At 42.5% G+C, this 18,545-nt stretch overlaps 1 protein-coding gene and 1 long non-coding RNA gene across 8 annotated transcripts in view; one reads left to right on the top strand and one right to left on the bottom strand.

The window, feature by feature from the left end:
* The window catches only part of LOC127008102 (lactosylceramide 4-alpha-galactosyltransferase-like), a 26,064-nt gene extending 7,519 nt beyond the window's left edge, over positions 1 to 18,545 (top strand). The window contains exons 2-8 of one of the 2 annotated variants that reach the window (XM_050879692.1): positions 11,896 to 12,077; positions 12,247 to 12,334; positions 12,448 to 12,540; positions 12,996 to 13,189; positions 13,706 to 13,929; positions 14,816 to 15,022; positions 17,844 to 18,545. In XM_050879692.1, the coding sequence (XP_050735649.1) occupies positions 11,915 to 12,077; positions 12,247 to 12,334; positions 12,448 to 12,540; positions 12,996 to 13,189; positions 13,706 to 13,929; positions 14,816 to 15,022; positions 17,844 to 17,996 (1,122 nt within the window). In that variant the 5' untranslated portion in view covers positions 11,896 to 11,914 and the 3' untranslated portion in view covers positions 17,997 to 18,545. The remainder of the gene's footprint in view (positions 1 to 11,895; positions 12,078 to 12,246; positions 12,335 to 12,447; positions 12,541 to 12,995; positions 13,190 to 13,705; positions 13,930 to 14,815; positions 15,023 to 17,843) is intronic. The other variant, XM_050879693.1, reaches the window with a different exon arrangement.
* LOC127008103 (uncharacterized) lies at positions 2,072 to 3,910 on the bottom strand. Of its 6 annotated transcripts, XR_007760803.1 has the most exons (5): positions 3,667 to 3,910; positions 3,331 to 3,414; positions 2,628 to 2,711; positions 2,544 to 2,585; positions 2,256 to 2,459 (listed from the first exon to the last, which is right to left on the bottom strand). It is a non-coding gene; the product is annotated as an uncharacterized LOC127008103 (long non-coding RNA). The 6 variants fall into 6 exon arrangements; XR_007760801.1 differs by lacking the exons at positions 2,256 to 2,459; positions 2,544 to 2,585 and adding an exon at positions 2,072 to 2,125; XR_007760805.1 differs by lacking the exons at positions 2,256 to 2,459; positions 2,544 to 2,585 and adding an exon at positions 2,196 to 2,249.

Raw genomic sequence — 18,545 nt, 5'->3', positions numbered from 1 at the left:
AGTCTAATTATTATTCCTCCGTTGAGTAAGAAAATTTAATACTCGATCCTCCAGTTAAAAAGGTCTACATATGCATCCCAAAAGAACTTACATATACTACAAGGAAAGAGAGGCATGTCAAAGTTATTGCACCGATGAGAAAGAAAATCCAATGTTAGATCCTCCAGTTAAAAAGCTTCAAATTTCACCCCCATAATAACTTATAAATATGCAAGGAAAGCGAGAAAAAAAGAATTGAAAAGTTGAGTCCACCATAAAAAGAAAATAAAAATGTAATGGAGGCTAATCAAGAACACTTTATAATCAGGGGGAGGCATGGAGTCTCACGGTTTGAAGCCACTAAACTGTCAGTCGGCCATATTGTTCAAGCCTGAGAGGATTGGCCACATGGATGTACCTACAGTCGTGGGACACAAGTGTTGACACAGTTTCCAAAATGTTTTGGATGCCGCTAGCGAAAGACGGCAACTATCCAGCAGAGCTACAATCGAGTTATATGTGACATATGTGTGTGTGTGTGTGTGTGTGTACCAAAGAGTGTGTGTGGGTGTGAGAGAGATATTATTTAAGGATTTTTCTTACGAAACTGAGAGCATCAACTGCACGACAATTATGTTTCTTTAAAAATTTGTTATGAATGCTCTTGTTTCCACTAGTGCACGCTCTGTATAAGATTTTCTGCATTCCATAAGCTACATACTTGCTTGGCTTTGGTCGTCAGTGTGTATTCTGGAGAGAGAGAGAGAGAGAGAGAGAGAGATTAATTTCTCTTAAGAAAAAAAGTTACTGCATAATAATAACTTGGTATTCGTAAATGCAAAGTAATAGCCTAGTTTCATAAATGCAAACGAATCGCTTAGTATTCTCAAATGCAAAATAATAGCTTTGTAATTCATTTCAATTCATAATAGCCTACTAGTTTCTTAAATGCGCCGGCTGGCATGGTCGATGACGTCATTGCATAACAATGTCAAGCGAGAGTTAAATGGTGGTATCATCATATCTTTTTAAACCATATCAGAATTTTTGAGCACGTTATCTAGGGTGACCAGACGTCCCCGGCTTCCGGGGACAGTCGCCGTTTTCAGTGACCTGTCCCCGGCTACTGCTGTCCCCGGAAATGTCCCCGGTTTTCACTGTGACTGAAAGATCCGAAGAAAAAAAAACACGAAAATGTTGACCAAACTATACGTATAGTTGCGCACCGTTCTACTCGCACTGTATAGTGTACATACAGTGTATATAACTAAGGAAATGATAAACAGCTTTGCACGGCATAATTTGCGAGATTGCCTTCGAAGAACATAAAAATTGTTAATCAATTGAATTTTTATTCAATTCCTTTGCAATTTAGGCTAAATAGGGTGAGAGAAACTTTTGAATGCTGCTTTATGAATGGTAAGGGCAGTGTCCCCGTTTCAGTTTTTCAATGACAAAAACACTACATGTTTTGGAGGTTTTTACGCCTCTGAACCGAAAATGTCCCCGGATTTTGTCTCAGAAATCTGGTCACCTTAACGTTATCAATGTTTTCTTCGTATTTTCTTAGCGAGGACGTTGCAGGAATGAATACAACATTTATTCAAATGCATAATAGCGTTGCAAACAACTTTAGCTGACTAAATTTGAACGAAATGTAAAGAGACATTATCGTCCGCGAATTTAAAAGTTGTTATCAGTGTGCGCAACTGACAAATTCATATCTAATAAATTATGGAGAGTGTATATGTAGTGACATATCTGAACATTAGCCTCTTTCCATGCGGTGTATATATTTTAAAGTCGGGGCCGGTGTGGTGTCATGAGACGTCCGGCTATAATAAGACATCCCATCCTGATCTGCGCATGCGCGGAACCCAATGTTTACGAACACAGTGTGTTGATATCGTCGTTTGTCCCAGGCAAGATGGCGGCAAGACACCATGGCAGCTTTTTTGACATACAAGGAGTGTAGGTTACCTTATTTATCACATTTACTGACATACAAGGGGTGTAGGTTACCTCATTTATCACATTTACTGACATACAAGGGTGTAGGTTACCTTATTTATCACATTTACTGACATACAAGGGTGTAGGTTATCTCATTTATCACATTTACTGACATACAAGGGGTGTAGGTTACCTCATTTATCACATTTACTGACATACAAGGGTGTAGGTTACCTCATTTATCACATTTACTGACATACAAGGGTGTAGGTTACCTCATTTATCACATTTACTGACATACAAGGGGTGTAGGTTACCTTATTTATCACATTTACTGACATACAAGGGGTGTAGGTTACCTCATTTATCACATTTACTGACATACAAGGGGTGTAGGTTGTCTCATTTATCACATTTACTGACATACAAGGGGTGTAGGTTGTCTCATTTATCACATTTACTGACATACAAGGGGTGTAGGTTGTCTCATTTATCACATTTACTGACATACAAGGGGTGTAGGTTGTCTCATTTATCACATTTACTGACATACAAGGAGTGCAGGTTACCTTATTTATCACATTTACTGACATACAAGGAGTGTAGGTTACCTCATTTATCACATTTACTGACATACAAGGGGTGTAGGTTACCTTATTTATCACATTTACTGACATACAAGGAGTGTAGGTTACCTCATTTATCACATTTACTGACATACAAGGGGTGTAGGTTACCTCATTTATCACATTTACTGACATACAAGGGGTGTAGGTTACCTCATTTATCACATTTACTGACATACAAGGGGTGTAGGGTACTTCATTTGTCACATTTACCGACATACAAGGGGTGTAGGTTATCTCATTTTTCACATTTACCGACATACAAGGGGTACCTCATTTATCACATTTACTGACATACAAGGGGTGTAGGTTATCTCATTTATCACATTTACTGACATACAAGGGGTGTAGGGTACCTCATTTATCACATTTACCGACATACAAGGGTGTAGGTTGTCTCATTTATCACATTTACTGATATACAAGGGTGTAGGTTACCTCATTTATCACATTTATTGACATACAAGGGGTGCAGGTTACCTCATTTATCACATTTACTGACATACAAGGGGTGCAGGTTACCTCATTTATCACATTTACTGATATACAAGGGTGTAGGTTACCTCATTTATCACATTTACTGACATACAAGGAGTCCAGGTTATCTCATTTATCACATTTACTGATATACAAAGGGTGTAAGTTATCTCATTTATTACATTTACTGACATACAAGGGGGTAGGTTACCTCATTTATCACATTTACTGACATAAAAAGGGGTGGAGGTTACCTCATTGATCACATATACCGACATACAAGGGGGTAGGTTACCTCATTTATCACATTTACTGACATACAAGGGGTGTAGGTTACCTCATTTATCACATTTACTGATATACAAGGGGTGTAGGTTACCTTATTTATCACATTTACTGACATACAAGGGGTGTAGGTTGTCTCATTTATCACATTTACTGATATACAAGGGGTGTAGGTTACCTTATTTATCACATTTACTGATATACAAGGGGTGTAGGTTACCTCATTTATCACATTTACTGACATACAAGGGGTGTAGGGTACCTCATTTATCACATTTACTGACATACAAGGGGTGTAGGTTACCTTATTTATCACATTTACTGACATACAAGGGGTGTAGGTTACCTCATTTATCACATTTACTGACATACAAGGGGTGTAGGTTGTCTCATTTATCACATTTACTGACATACAAGGGGTGTAGGTTACCTTATTTATCACATTTACTGACATATAAAGGGTGTAGGTCATCTAATTGATCACTTTAAAAAGATAAAGAATAAATTTAGGTGGGACGTTTCATGATAGGCAGTCAACAAAAGACACGGTACCGTATCATAGCTCATCCACCCTCTGTTTGTAAACAAAGCCCGCGCATGCGCAGATCAGGATGGGATGACTTATTATAGCGGCTGTCTTATGACACCAGTCACACCACACCGGTGAACGAAACTCAGTGGACAGTGTGTCAACACTTGTGTCCCACGATTGTGCCTCCATGAGCGGCCGGCCAGACCTCGTGTCTGCGTGTGACATTTCATGAGGGTTCGTGTGGAAGACTGGCAGTACATGCTTGCCGCTTACAATTTTCTAATTGTTTTAGTAAAGGAGACCTCACATTTTGGTGATGAATTGTCCTCACCGCATTTCTTGGTGATCATGAATACATTACCGCGCTTCTTGGATATCATGTACAGTACTTTCTTACCTGTTACAGTACATTTACAGTAATAAATTATGAAGCTGATTCACAGACTGTGTCAGGTATAAGAACGGGAGTAATTTTGTCCAGTGTAGCACAATTAAGCAGCATGGAGAAGTCACTCCTTGGATGCGGTCATGGGCTCTAAGGGCAAGCGCCCTCCATGTTAGGCGCGCTCCACCCTCGTATTCGTACCTCACGGCTTGAACAATATGGCGGCCGATTTGACAGCTGAGACCACGAAAACTGGCTTACATAAGAACATAAGAACATAGGGAAACTGCAAGAGGCCGAGTGGCCTACACAGGGCAACTCCAGAATCCCCCCCACTACTCACGATGGGTGAGGTGTAGTTACAGGGGTTACAGGTAGAGGCTTGATCCTCGTTTACCTTCGGTTCGGGCGTACGCTCCAGTACCCTGTCTCCTTACTGCACCCACACCTCACTGCCACCTGTCATCCACGTCCATGTAGCTATCCAGTCTACTCTTAAAACAAGCTATCGTCCCTGCACTAACTATGTGATTGCTGAGTCTATTCCATTCCCCCACCACCCTATTACTAAACCATTGCTTGCCTATATCTCTCCTAAATCTATACTTTTCTAATTTAAATCCATTACTGCGTGTTCTATCCTGCTGGCTAATTCTCAGTACCTTACTTATATCGCCTTTGTTGTAACCCTTGACCCATTTGAAAACTTCTATCAGATCTCCCCGCACTCTTCGTCTTTCCAGTGAATGTAAGTTTAGATGTTTCACCCTATTTTGATATGGGAGGTTCCTCAGCCCCTGAATCATCTTGGTCATCCTCCTCTGAGCTGATTCTAGCAAGTTGATGTCCATTCTGTAGTGTGGGCACCAAAACTGAACAGCATAATCTAAGTGTGGCCTAACTAACGCTAAATAGAGTCTGAGAATGATCTCTGCACTCCTGTTGGTTACCGTCCTGTTAATAAAGCCTAATACCCTGTTAGCCCTATTCCTCACACTAATACATTGCTTCCTTAGTTTTAGGTCAGAGTTCACTAACACTCCCAAATCCCTTTCACACTCTGATCGCTGTGGAGTCTAAACTATACCCGTGTAATGGGTTGCGTGTTCCTACACCAAGTACGCTACACTTGGTGATGTTAAAATTCATCTGCCATTTCTCTGACCAAGCTGACATTTTGTTGAGATCCTCCTGCAGTGCTCTAGCATCCTCCCCTGTCCTAATAGTGCGTCCTATTCTGGTGTCATCTGCAAATTTACCTATGTCACTAGTTGTCCCATTGTCTATGTCATTGATGTAGATACTGAATAAAAGCGGGGCTAAAACTTAACCTTGAGGAACCCCACTGGTAACATTACCCCATTCGGATTTTTTACCGTTAATGGTAACCCTCTGTTTCCTGTCGCTAATCCACGCCTTAATCCAATCAAATACCTTCCCTCTTATCCCATGAGCCCTGACTTTATTTAACAGTCTCTGGTGAGGTATCTTATCGAAGGCCTTACTAAAATCAAGATAAACTACATCATAGCTCTCATCATTGTCAGTTGCCTCGTATACTCTATTGTAAAAGGATAAAAGATTAGTGAGGCACGACTTTCCTTTAATAAACCCATGCTGTGAGTCGTGAATTAAATTATGTCTCTCAATATGGCCCCTAATACTATCGGCTAGTACTGACTCAATCATTTTACCTATAACTGACGTCAAACTAATCAGCCTATAGTTTTCCACAGAAGATTTGTCACCCTTCTTAAATATTGGAATAACGTGTGCCTGCCTCCATGAAACAGGCACCACCCCTGTGTCTAGTGACTTCCTAAATACTTCTGTTAACTGCCCACTGATTTCAGTTTCACATTCCTTTATTACCCTGGGGAAAAGTTCATCTGGCCCTGGCGCCTTAGTGACTTTAAGTCTATCTATCTGTCTAATCACGAGCTCCCTACTTATGTTGATGTCGATTAATCCTTCTACCTCTTCTCCCCTGAAGATCTGTTCTCCCTGAGGTATATCATCTAATCTTTCTTTGGTAAATACAGTTAAGAAATATCTATTTAACGCCTCGCTCATTTCCTCATCTCTATCAATCAGTGATTCTCCTGACTTAAGCGGCCCTATCTTATCCCTAACCTTGGTCTTATAAAGCTGAAAGAAGCCCTTTGGATTGGTCTTTGCTTCCCTGGCAATTCTAATCTTATAATTATATTATAATTATGTTCTAGCTAAATCGTTGTAACTGTCCCTTAGGTGAGTTTCCCCCCTTTTGATTCTAACATATAGTACTATTTTCCTTCCTATTTCAGTTTTTAGCCTGTCTGTCATCCATCGCGGGTAATTACCTGTTGACCTGACTTCCCTGTGAGGTATTAACTGTTTCTGCCCTAGTTTAATCTCCCTGACCAGACTATTGTACTCACCCTCCAAGCTACTGACCTGGCTAGTGACCTCACCAGAGATTAACGCCCCTCCCTGCTCTTGGTCCTGACCTACTTCTAATCTTACTCCCCAAAGCCTTTGCAGCTGCTTTCTTAACCCCTCGTAGTCCGTCTTCCTGAAGTCAGGTATTAATTTTTTTTTTTTTTTTTTTTTTTTTTTTTTTTTACGTCGTTGCCTGTTGCGCCGGTAGGCATCTTCCTGGTGGGGCCTGATGGTCGGCCCAAGGCTTCTTCCAGGTGGGGCCTGATGGTCGGCCCAGCCCGTTCTGGCGCAGGCGAGTGTTTATAGTGGCGCCATCTTGCATTGGCTCATGTTGCCCCCCGGAACTCGTTCTTGATTCACTTGGACGGCTTCCTCTAGGGTCCGGGTTGATGGGTGGTCTTCAGGACAGCATGTGGGTAGTTTTAAGCCACTCGGCGGTGACTGAAAAATCCGAGTGGTAGCGTGGGGATTCGAACCCGCGTCGTCCATCACGCGGTGAATGTAAGTCCAGTCCGCTACCAGTTCGGCCACCGCCTGCTGACTCCATCCTCTCATTTAATATTAAATCTAATTTCCTTATGATCACTGTTACCTAATGAATCTCCAACCTCAATGTTGCTTATTATGTCCTGTTAGTTAACAACAAATCCAAAATATTTTCTTCCTTCGTTGGTGTTCTAATTAACTGCTTAAGGAAACTACCCTGTATCATATCTAACAAATCCTGTGCCCCTTGGTCTCCGGATAAAGTATCCCACTCTGTGTTCCTATAATTGAAATCCCCAATTACACACATTTCTATATCTTGACGCCCTACTAATTTCCTGTAAAAGGGGTTGGCTACTGTCCCTGGTAAGGTTGGGCGGTCTGTAAAGTACTCCGATGACAAGCTTCTCCGTCCTACCTATTGTTTCTACCCAGAGGGATTCTGTATTGCTAACTACCTTGATTGATTTGTTAATGACACATTTAAGATTGTCCCTGACGAAGAGTGCGACCCCCCCTTCCTGCCTATTCGATCCTGGTGGAATAACTTATACCCTTCAACCTCTAATTCTGGGAGAAAATGTCTGTCTGCAGTGTTTATCCATGACTCTGTGATCGCTATCATATCAAATTTCTCTACGCACGCCTTTCCCCCCAATAAATCTATCGTATTCCTAATACTTCTACTGTTTGTATAGTACACATTTAGACCTACCCCTTGCTTTACCCTGCAGCTGCTATTATTATTACTACATTTAGTGCTCCCACTTGGTATTGCCATCTTAGGCCCCTTCTTACTTACCCTAAAAAACCCTGCAGGGCCCCCAATCCACGTTCAAGGGCATCAGACAAGATCTGTACCCCCTCCTGTGAAAGGTGAACCCCGTCCCTCTGGTATAGGTGGTTCTTGCCAAAGAAACGGTCCCAGGCGTCGACAAATGTCCATCCATTGGCTTTGCAATAATCTGCCAACCTGCAGTTTAATGCAATAGCCCTGGACAGCCAAATGCCACCAACCCGCCGCCTTGGCAGAACCCCACACACCACAGGAACCCCGCCCTTGGACGTAACTCTTCGAAGAGCCTCCCTGTAGCGACGCAGAAGCTGCTCGCTACCTAACCTGCCTATGTCGTTCCCTCCCACGCTCAGGCAGACGATGGGTTTGACTCCCTCGCCTGACATGCACGACTCTACCCTATCGCTGACATCCCTAATCCCCGCCCCTGGAAAACACACCCTGGTCCTACGTTTCCTATCTTTAGCACAGAAGGCCCTATCTAAAAACCTGACCTGGCTATCCCCAACAACCAAAATGTTACTTTTGGGCAGGGATTTGTCAACTGCCCTCCTCTCCTTCACCTCCTGCTCCTCCACTCCTTCCTCCTCCCTCGGCTCAGAGAGAGCCTGGAAGGAGTTGCGGCACTCCACACTCACAGGATTGGACCTCTTCAACCTTAAGCGGCTGCCATGGCGCTGGACTACCTGCTAGCCCCCATCTGTGGCGGTGTACTATGTACTTTGCCTATCTGAGGGCCTGATGGACGAAGGACTTGATATTCCTTCCTCATGGCCTACAGAGTCCTCTCCAACTCATCTATTCTCTCCAAGAGAGAATTCACCAACTCAACTGTACACCCACCGGCCCCGCCTCCTCCCTTCACTGCACCACCGTCACTCATCACCAGACATGGTCAACCCAAGAGCTAGCCAGAGCACGTCCTATCACCTTGAAGACCTGAGGTGAACTGAGGACAGTGAAGGGTGAACTGAGGACAGTGTGAGGTGAACTGAGTACAGCGCGCTCGGCGCTGTGGGCCTCTCCACCCTTATTACCTCCATGTTTATAATTATATCTCCACCCAAAAAAACATTAAAAATTCCCCTGAAAATAGCACAAGATAGAAAAAAAAACGCAGGAAAAGTTAAAACGTCCATAATAGAGATGCCATGAAAATATTTGACTACATATATACATAACTACATATATTAAAAAATTCCCCTAAAAATGGATCACCTGGAAAAATTAACCAAAAAAATGTGGAAAAAAAGTCTATTCCCTCATAAAAGAGATTAGTGTGTCGTGAAAATATTGAACTCCATAGATATATAAACTCTAAACCTTCCATACATATACATACACATACATATACATTTGACTACATATATTCAAAATTACCCTGTAAATAGCACAAGATAGAAAAAAAAAACGTAGGAAAAAGATTAGTGATTACAGATGCCATGAAAATATTTAACTACATATTTACATAACTACATATATTCGAAATTCCCCTGAAAATGGCTTACCTGGAAAAATAAATGTGGCAAAAAAAGGCAACTCCACCATAAAAGAGATAAGAGTGTCGTGAAAATATTTAACGCCATAGGCATATAAACTCTAAACCTTCCATACATATACATACATATACATTTGACTACATATATTCAAAATTCCCCTGAAAATTGGTTACCCAGAAAAATAAATGTAGAAAAAAGTCTACTCCACCATAAAATAGATTAGTGTGTCATGAAAATATTTAACTCCATAGATAGACTTGAAAGTTGAAACCTTCCTCGATTAAATGGGAAGATTATCAATATCGTTGTACGCGCATTCGCTCCTTGTATAGCAAAGGCAAAACAGGGAGAGAAATTTTATTAAACGAAACGAACCGCGAGGTCACTCTGAAAATAGTCTACCAAGAAAATAATATATAAAAACAGTGTAGATATAAAACAAAATAGAGAAGTGTAAACAAAGAGGAGAAATTTATATATATATATATATATATATATATATATATATATATATATATATATATATATATATATATATATATATATATATATATATATATATATATATATATATATATATATATATATATATATATATATATATATATATATATATATATATATATATATATATATATATATATATATATATATATATATATATAGGTATATATATATATATATATGTATATATATATATATATATATATATATATACATACATACACACAAAGGTGAGAATAAGCAAACAATAATCAGAAGAGGAAGAATTTTCAACATACTGTTACGCCAGGGGGTGTATTTTGGGGGGTATTTGTGTTATTTGTGTGGGGGGGTGCTAGTTTGGGGCGCAGAGGGCTGTGATGGCCAGGGCAGCCAGGAACACGACACGGGGTTAGCGGTGTTGAGTGTTTGGGATTCAAGAGGGGAGGGTGTTGTGTGCCAGGGTTGTCTGTGTTATGGTGATATAGCGTGTCGAAGGAAATGAATAGTGGTATAGGATTAGCTGAAAAGAATGAGGATGAGAAATTAGGAATGCCGCATCTAATGCAAATCCACGAGACGCTATTGTCAACCGATCCAGCGTAAGTTGGCGTGAAAAATCCGATGCAGTTGATGTGGAACCAGCCAGCATACTCGGATCTATCGCGGCACGAGTCACACTAACCGAGTAACACTTTGTTTTCTCAAACACATTTTTTGTTTTTTGAGTCTCTTCGTTTACCAGGCCTTATCTATTTTGATTCACATATATCCTCGAATATATGTGTCTTAAGTGTCGGAGTAACAGACTTTGTGACATAATAATCGCTCTCTTTCAGCTGTACCAACTGCACATGATAATGATAATATTGATGATGAAAAAAACGTGTTAATAGCACAAATACTATGCTAGATCGGCGTCGCATGACCCTCCAACACACCCCCAACAATTTATATTATGCAACTAGGAGTCTAAAATGGAAAATGCTGCCATCAGGCCCAACTATGAAGGCCTACCGGCGCCACAGGCCAAGACGTAAAAAAAAAAAAAAGGAAATGCTGACTTTGTTTATAATGCCATGTTGTATGGTTCACCAGGGCTAACAAATGTTATTATACAATGTCCTGTCTACAATGCATGGGTAGGCCAGGGAAACAACTTGAAGAGAACAACAACAACAAAAAGATGGACAATCTGTTGATCGGCGTCTGCGACGCCGGTAAAAACCTCGCAGCACTGGGCACAATTTCGATATATTCAGGTTCGTGAAGGAAATGGCAAAAACTTGTTTAGATATACCTAAAAGGGTGAATGGAACAAACTAACCAGTCTTGAAATTGTCTAAATACGATAAATTAACGAACTTGTCGCGGCCGTCTCACTCATAAATTAAGTAGATATTTTTCTTCCTTTCGATCATAAATTTGACCTTCCCTTTTCTCTCTGAGTGTGTGAATGATTTCCCAGCAAGACTGCCCCGTTTTCTCATACATTTTATTTTCCTTTCTAAGTCAACTCTCAAGTTTCCCAAGATTGGCACTTTTTTTTTACCCACCTTTTCCTTCCCAGTAAATCATTCGTTCACTAGAAGAGTTCTGCTTTATCACAAATTTTCCTTTTACTTTTGAGTAAATGAATCTTTATCCTCAACAGAGAGTCTTACCGTCTGAAAGTCTTCTTCCTTCGCTAGACTGCCCCGTTTTAGCACAATTTATTTATCTCACTCTAAACCTAGACGTATCGGCGCCTCAGTCCGCTGTGTGAAACGCCGCTCCCAAAAGTTCCTGGGATTTTCACGGACTGTTTTGAAACCTAGTGATAGTTTGCACGGCCTCTGCACCATGAACAGGATAAATCACCTCTGAAAACCTCGTTAATCTTCTCTGTGGCTTTGGAAAATAGTCGTAATGGGGGCCTGATACGTTTAAGAATATGGACCATAGTATGACGCTAAAGACCGCCCCATGTCTAGGACAGTGTGGGTGTGAAGCATGACAGCAGCCAAGTTTCCCAGCACGAAGCCCGGCGCGGCCCAAGCTGCCCTGCTGAGGCTGGTGCTGGCAGGGCTCGGACTGATCCTCATCTACTACACCGGCTACGACTACTTCTCCCCCGTCTACCGCCTCCCCCGCCCCCGGCCCTTCTTCCGCGTGGGTGAGTTGTATTGGTGCTCTACTGTAGATATTGTAATATCCGACTGTTATTGCTGCTGTTGCTGCTGCTACTACTACTACTACTACTACTACTACTACTACTACTACTACTACTACTACTTCTACTACTACTACTACTACTACTACTACTACTTCGGCGACGCCTACAGGAAATGACTCGTGGTGGCGGGAGGTGGTGTGCAAGAGAGCCGGACACTGGGAGGAGGAGCCGGGGTCGCCTCTGAAGAAGCTGTTCAGGTGAATTTGTCTGTCTGTCTCTCTATTTATCTATCTATCTCTATCGATCATTTTGTCCTGCATACACCTACATTATGCCTATTCAAACACCTTGCTCTGCCCTTTTCCTGCAGGGATGTGACGCCAGAGAAGGATAAGAACATTTTCCTGATGGACACGGCTTGCAACTCCAAGCCCAAGTACCGCGTGTGGTGCTCCGTTGAAAGGCGAGTGGGTTAAGGGAAAACATGCGCCCGTGTTTTCAGATGCTTTCGGTTCTCACATCAACTATTTACAAAGGCCACAAAGGACACTAGACGGGTTCTCATGAATTTTTTTCTTCACATTCTTGGTGCTGAAGCCATGTCAGACTGTCACTAGAACCATAAAACTGCCCATGGAAATACTAACACAACCTCTGCCAAAGCCTTATCAAATGTGGGTGTGCAGGCCACGAAATGGAGAATGCGGGGCATTATGTGCCAGACAGAGGTTATACGGCACTCTGATGAGGTAGGATTAAAGGAAAAGAACTCTGAGATGTTAGGAAATATGATAAAGCACTAGGAAGGAGAGAGTTGTAAGTCGCAATAAGAGGGTCAGAGCGACCATCTCTCTTCCCTACATGTTCTCTCCACCATCATATCCATTCTCCTCATAACATGACTCGTGACTCCGGCAGCTGGGCGAAGCAGCACCCGAACCGGCAGGTGTGGTTCCTGTTCACCGCTGGCGGCATGGCGGAGGCGGAGCTGCCTCATATTCTCCTGCACCGGTACCCGAACCTTCACGTGGTGGGCGTCGACCTTGAGGAGCTGTTCGGAGACAGCCCCCTCGTGCCGCTCTTCACCTCCCGCAAGTGGACTCGTGAGGACAGTGAGTGATGGTGGTGGGTTGTGGAGAGAGAGGGGGGAGAGGGGGTCGCGAGGGTAAGTGAGGGTTGAAGGAAGGGCAGGAGGAGCAAGAGATGGCAGCAATCAAAGCAGCACTTCATAACTTTGAACACGTAGCTGCAGGTTAATGAGATCACCGAAAAACGTGGGATATGCAAGGTGATTTAGGTAAAAGAGATTAATGTAGGGCGGTTTGGATAACATGCCTAGAGTGATACAAGAGGTTAGGACACGCAGCAGGCTCACGAGTATACTATAGAATAGAGTATAGAGAATAGTAGTGGATGAGTGGGACCAAGTAAGGAGATAGGTAGTTCCTGAAATCGTGATTCAAAGTTTTAAAAGGAGATTGGGTAGATTCATGGATGGAGAGGGGAGATGGTAAATATCTCATTCTCAGGCGGTGCCATATTTGCGTCATCTGGCCTTGGACTCTCATTGTATTCTCGTGCATCCCTGAACTGGTGGTAACGGTTGTGTGCCGTGGTTGTCGTCGCAGCCTGGCCCGTGGAGCTGCTGAGTGACATGCTGCGGGTCCTGGTGCTGTGGCGGTGGGGCGGCGTGTACAGCGACACAGACGTGCTCAGTATTCGGCCCGTCACGCTGCCTCTCAACGCCCTGGGCTTCGAGCATTCCGGTTGCATCGGCAGCGCCTTCTACAGCTTCCACGCCCAAAACCCAATGCTCCTGGACCTGATGGAAGACATGCAGGAAAAATTCAGTGTAATTTTTCTTGTCTTTATTTTTCATTTAAATGAAGGAGAGCAGTTAATGACTGACTGGTTTATAGAAGATTAAAATGCAACTTCAAATACCAGAAAAGAGACGAGTCAAAATGAATTTTGTAGCATGGGATTTTTTAAATTCAGTTATTTCTATATAGTCTTAGTTGAAGGAGGGTGAAAACAATGGTGGCTATCCTAGAGTCGTTGAAGGACATTCAGCACATTGGGAACTTGGCTCAGAGTTCTGTAGCAGGACAAGCGAGGAAGGCACGAGTTATAAATGTAAAGAATATTTAGATCTCTGATAGCATTTCCTGCCACAGAAAAGCAATTTTTGAAAGAAGGAAACTGTCTAAAACACTGCAAATTTTTCTGGCCCTCCGCCTCACTCCTGTTCCACTCCTCTCTTCACATAATTCATCATGTAAATAATGCAGTCCTAGTCCTCTATTTTCCTCTCATCCCCAGACACAACAGACAATTCAAACTTGTTCACTGCCATCCCAAAACTCTGCCTCCCCTGCCTCATCCTGACTTTCACTACACTACTGCCCGGCTTCCCTAGTTACCTGAAGTGCACTGACGTCCCCGTACTCTGTTTTGTATACTCTATTGCTAGTCTTCCCTATCTTATCTATAATGGCACAAGACTGACAAAAACAGGAACTTCATCAAAAGTTCTGGTTCTCTTCAAAACACCTTCCGTTGCTGCTTACTGTAGTACCGACCTGTAGTGGTTGATCTCAAAGAATGGCAGAATTTATTGTCTTCATGCTGACATTGCATTCACACAGATTAAAGCAGGATGTATGTAAACTTGCCCATAGTAACTTAGGAACAAGTCACCACTGTACCCTACCTCTTACATATCCTTCTTCTTGCAGCCCAGGCAGTGGGGAAGCATTGGGCCTATTGCCATCAGCAGAGTAGTGGAGAAGACCTGTAAGAAGAACCTAAAAGAATTATCAGAAAAAGCCCCAACGAAGTGCCCAGGAAATCTCACGCTCTACCCGAGGCGCACCTTCTATCCAATTCCATTCCCCTCTTATAGAGAGTTCTTTAACCCCGGAGGAGGAAAGCACTTCGACAAGGTCAGGCCGTAGGAAGCTTTCCATTGGTGTGGTGTGCCAGGACCGTTGATTGAGTCAGTTCCCTGTCTCTTCAGCTGTTTTCTGTCCTTGATATGTATTGCTCTACTCTTGTGTTTTATTCTCAATCGTTGTTTGTTGTCTTGCCAACTAATTGTTGATCATTTCTCTCGTTTTCTTCATATCTATTGCCAGACCTACTTCCACAGAGTGTGGAGTTCTTCAGGCATTCTCTGTATGAGTAAGACTGTCATCTGCAAATCTTGAGTTGTTAATGTATTCAGTGTGTGTCTTCATTCCTATATTATCCCACTCTGATTTCTCTAATGATTCTTGAAAGCAACCTTTGAATAGTTTTGGTATTTTTGTGTCACCATGCCTAACATCTTTCTTAGTTGCCAGTTTTCTGCTTTCCTTGTGGAGTTTAATGGTTGGCATGCTGTGTCTCTGTATGTATTTTCCAACACCTTTATGCATGGTTCACCTACGCCCTGCCTCTTGAGTGCCTGCATGACTGCTGAAGTTTTGATTTAGTCATATGCTGATGAGTCATATCAGTGACATCACATACATAGTCTGGCAAATGTTGATGATGTCATGTTAACAGTCCACGTAGAGCTACCCAGCTGAATCATTCTTTATGCAGCCACTAAAATCCATGCTAATGAGCTGATCATTTTTTAACTCTTCTTTTAAGATGTGCATACAGAATGACAATAGATAACAGCTTTAGCATATTAGGATAACACGTTTCTGAAATTTCGTTGTAAAAGAATGATATATAACCATATAAAAAAGTACCAGAGCCTTCGCACTTCTGCTAACCATAATCTTTACATTTCTGCCCCAAATCGTGTCAAATCTATTCTTCGACTTACCAAAAGCTCTTTCATCCATAGTAAATGTCAAAACTTTGTTTTTCTAATTCTTTCAGAGACTTCTGGCACCTAGCCAAAAATATCTCCTTCAATTTCACTTCTTCATCTTTCCCTCCTATCCTTAATACTGACGGTAGCACCGCCTTCACATCTATCTCTAAGGCTGAACTCTTCGCTCATACTTGCTCTAAAAACTCCACACTGGACGATTCTGGGCATATTCCTCCTACTCATCCCCCCTCTGACTCCTTCATGCCTGTTATTAAGATTCTTAAGAATGATGTTTTCTATGCCCCCTCTAGCCTCATTCCTCAGAAGGCTTATGGGCTGATGGAGTGCCTCCTATTGTCCTTAAAAACTGTGCCTCCGTGCTGACACCCTGCCTGGTCAAACTCCTTCGTCTCTGCCTGTCAACATCTACCTTTCCTTCCTGCTGGAAGTACGCCTACAAACAGCCTGTGCCTAAGAAGGGCGACCGCTCCAATCTCTCAAACCAACGTCGTATGGCTTTACCCTCTTGTCTTTCTGAAGCTTTTGAATCAATCCTTGACCGGAAGACTCTTAAGCATCTATCCACTTCTGACCTTTCTAATCGCCAGTATGGGTTCCGCAAGGGGCGTTCTACTGGTGATCTCCTTGCCTTCCTAACTGACTCTTAGTCATCCTTTCTTAGCTGTTTCGGTGAAACTTTCGCTGTTGGGCTAGACAAATCAAAAGCCTTTGATAATGTCTGGCACAAATCTTTGCTTTCCGCACTACCCTCCTACGGATTCTATCCTTCTCTCTGTTCTTTTATCTCAGTTTCCTTTCTGGCCGATCTATCTCTGCTGTGGTAGACGGTCACTGTTCTTCCCCTAAACCTATCAACAGTGGTGTCCCGCAGGGCTCTGTCCTATCTCCCACTCTCTTTCTGTTGTTCATTGATGATCTTTCCAAAATGAACTGTCCTATCCATTCTTACGCCGATGACTCTACTCTGTATTACTCAACTTCTTTTGTTAGAAGACCCACCCAACAGGAACTGAATGATTCCAGGCTGGAGGCCGCAGAACACTTAACCTCACACCTTACTATCATTTCCAATTGGGGCAAGAAGAACTTGGTGTCCTTCAACCCCTCAAAAACTCAATTTCTCCACCTATCCACTCGACACAATCTTCCAAACACCTATTCCCATCCTCGGACTATCCTTAACTCAAAATTTCAAAAGGAAATTTCACATCTCCTCTCTTACTAAATTAGCTTCCTCGAGGTTGGGCGTTCTGTATCGCTTCCTCCAGTTCTTTTCACCCTCCCAGATGCTGTTGATATACAGGAGCCTTGTCCGCCCTCGTATGGTGTATGCATCTCACGTGTGTGGGGTCTCCACTCACACAGATCTTTTGGAAAGAGTAGAGGAATGGCTTTTCGTCTCATCAACTCCCTTCCTCATACTGACAGTCTTCTACCTCTTTAAATTCCGCCGCCATGTTGCCTCTCTTTCTATCTTCTATCGATATTTTCACGCAGACTGCTCTTCTGAACTTGCTAACTGCATGCCTCCCCCCTCCCGCGTCCCCGCTGCACTCGACATTCTACTCTAGCGCATCCCTATACTGTCCAAACCCCTTATGCGAGAGTTAACCAGCATCTTCACTCTTTCATCCCTTACACTGGAGCAGCCTTCCTTCGTCTGTATTTCCTTCTGCCTATGACTTGACCTCTTTCAAGAGGGGTGTATCAAGACACCTCTACACCCGAAATTGACCTCTCATTTGTTCACTTTTCACTTCCTTTCTTATGGGAGCAGTGATTAGCGGGCTTTTTTATACTTTACTTTTGTTGCCCTTTAGCTGCTTCCTTTGTAGTAAAAAAAAAAGGAAAAAGTAACATAGTAAACCTCTGATTGGAATAACTTGACCCTAATACTTGTTTTGTTCTCATGACACATTTCTCCTTCCTTCTAGATGTTTAAGGAGACCTTCACCTTGCACCTCTGGAACAAAATGAGCAAGGGCACAGCGATGAAAGTTAACTCCAGCAGCATATACGAGGTGGCGGCCAGAAAAGTCTGTCCCTTCACCTTCCAGATCGCTACAGCAGAGTCAGATGTCTTCTGATCTGTTTTCATGTCTTTAATTTATTAATTAATTTATTACATGTCTCCATCACAAGTGTGTACTTGCTCATGCATAAAAGTGTTGCATTTCTCCATTCCTATCACAGCAAGTCAACACACACACACACACACACACACACACACACACACACACACACGTACACACACACACATCTACACACACATAAACATACACACACGTGCACACATAAAAACCTACACACACACACACACACACACACACACACACACACACACACATACACACGCATGCACAATGAGCGATTACTGTCCCCCTCAGCATGGGAGCTGGGGTGTGTGGTATGGGGTCCCAGCAGTACCCAGAGATTGGTCTTCTTGAGTTCAAAAGATAATCTGTGTAGACTATATTAAGGTTCCTGTAGACCGGTCTGCCAGCCGGCAATCAGACCGTGGGCTCATGTGGCAGGAGATTATCTGGGAAATGTAATATGACTGTGTATAGCTGCCTATAAATAAATAACCATTTCTAACCATAACCCGTGCATTGCAGCAATTTAGCATACAGGTT

Source organism: Eriocheir sinensis, chromosome 37, assembly GCF_024679095.1.
Source record: "Eriocheir sinensis breed Jianghai 21 chromosome 37, ASM2467909v1, whole genome shotgun sequence".
Classification (NCBI taxonomy): Eukaryota; Metazoa; Arthropoda; class Malacostraca; order Decapoda; family Varunidae; genus Eriocheir; species Eriocheir sinensis.
This window is presented reverse-complemented; position numbering and strand designations above follow the sequence as displayed.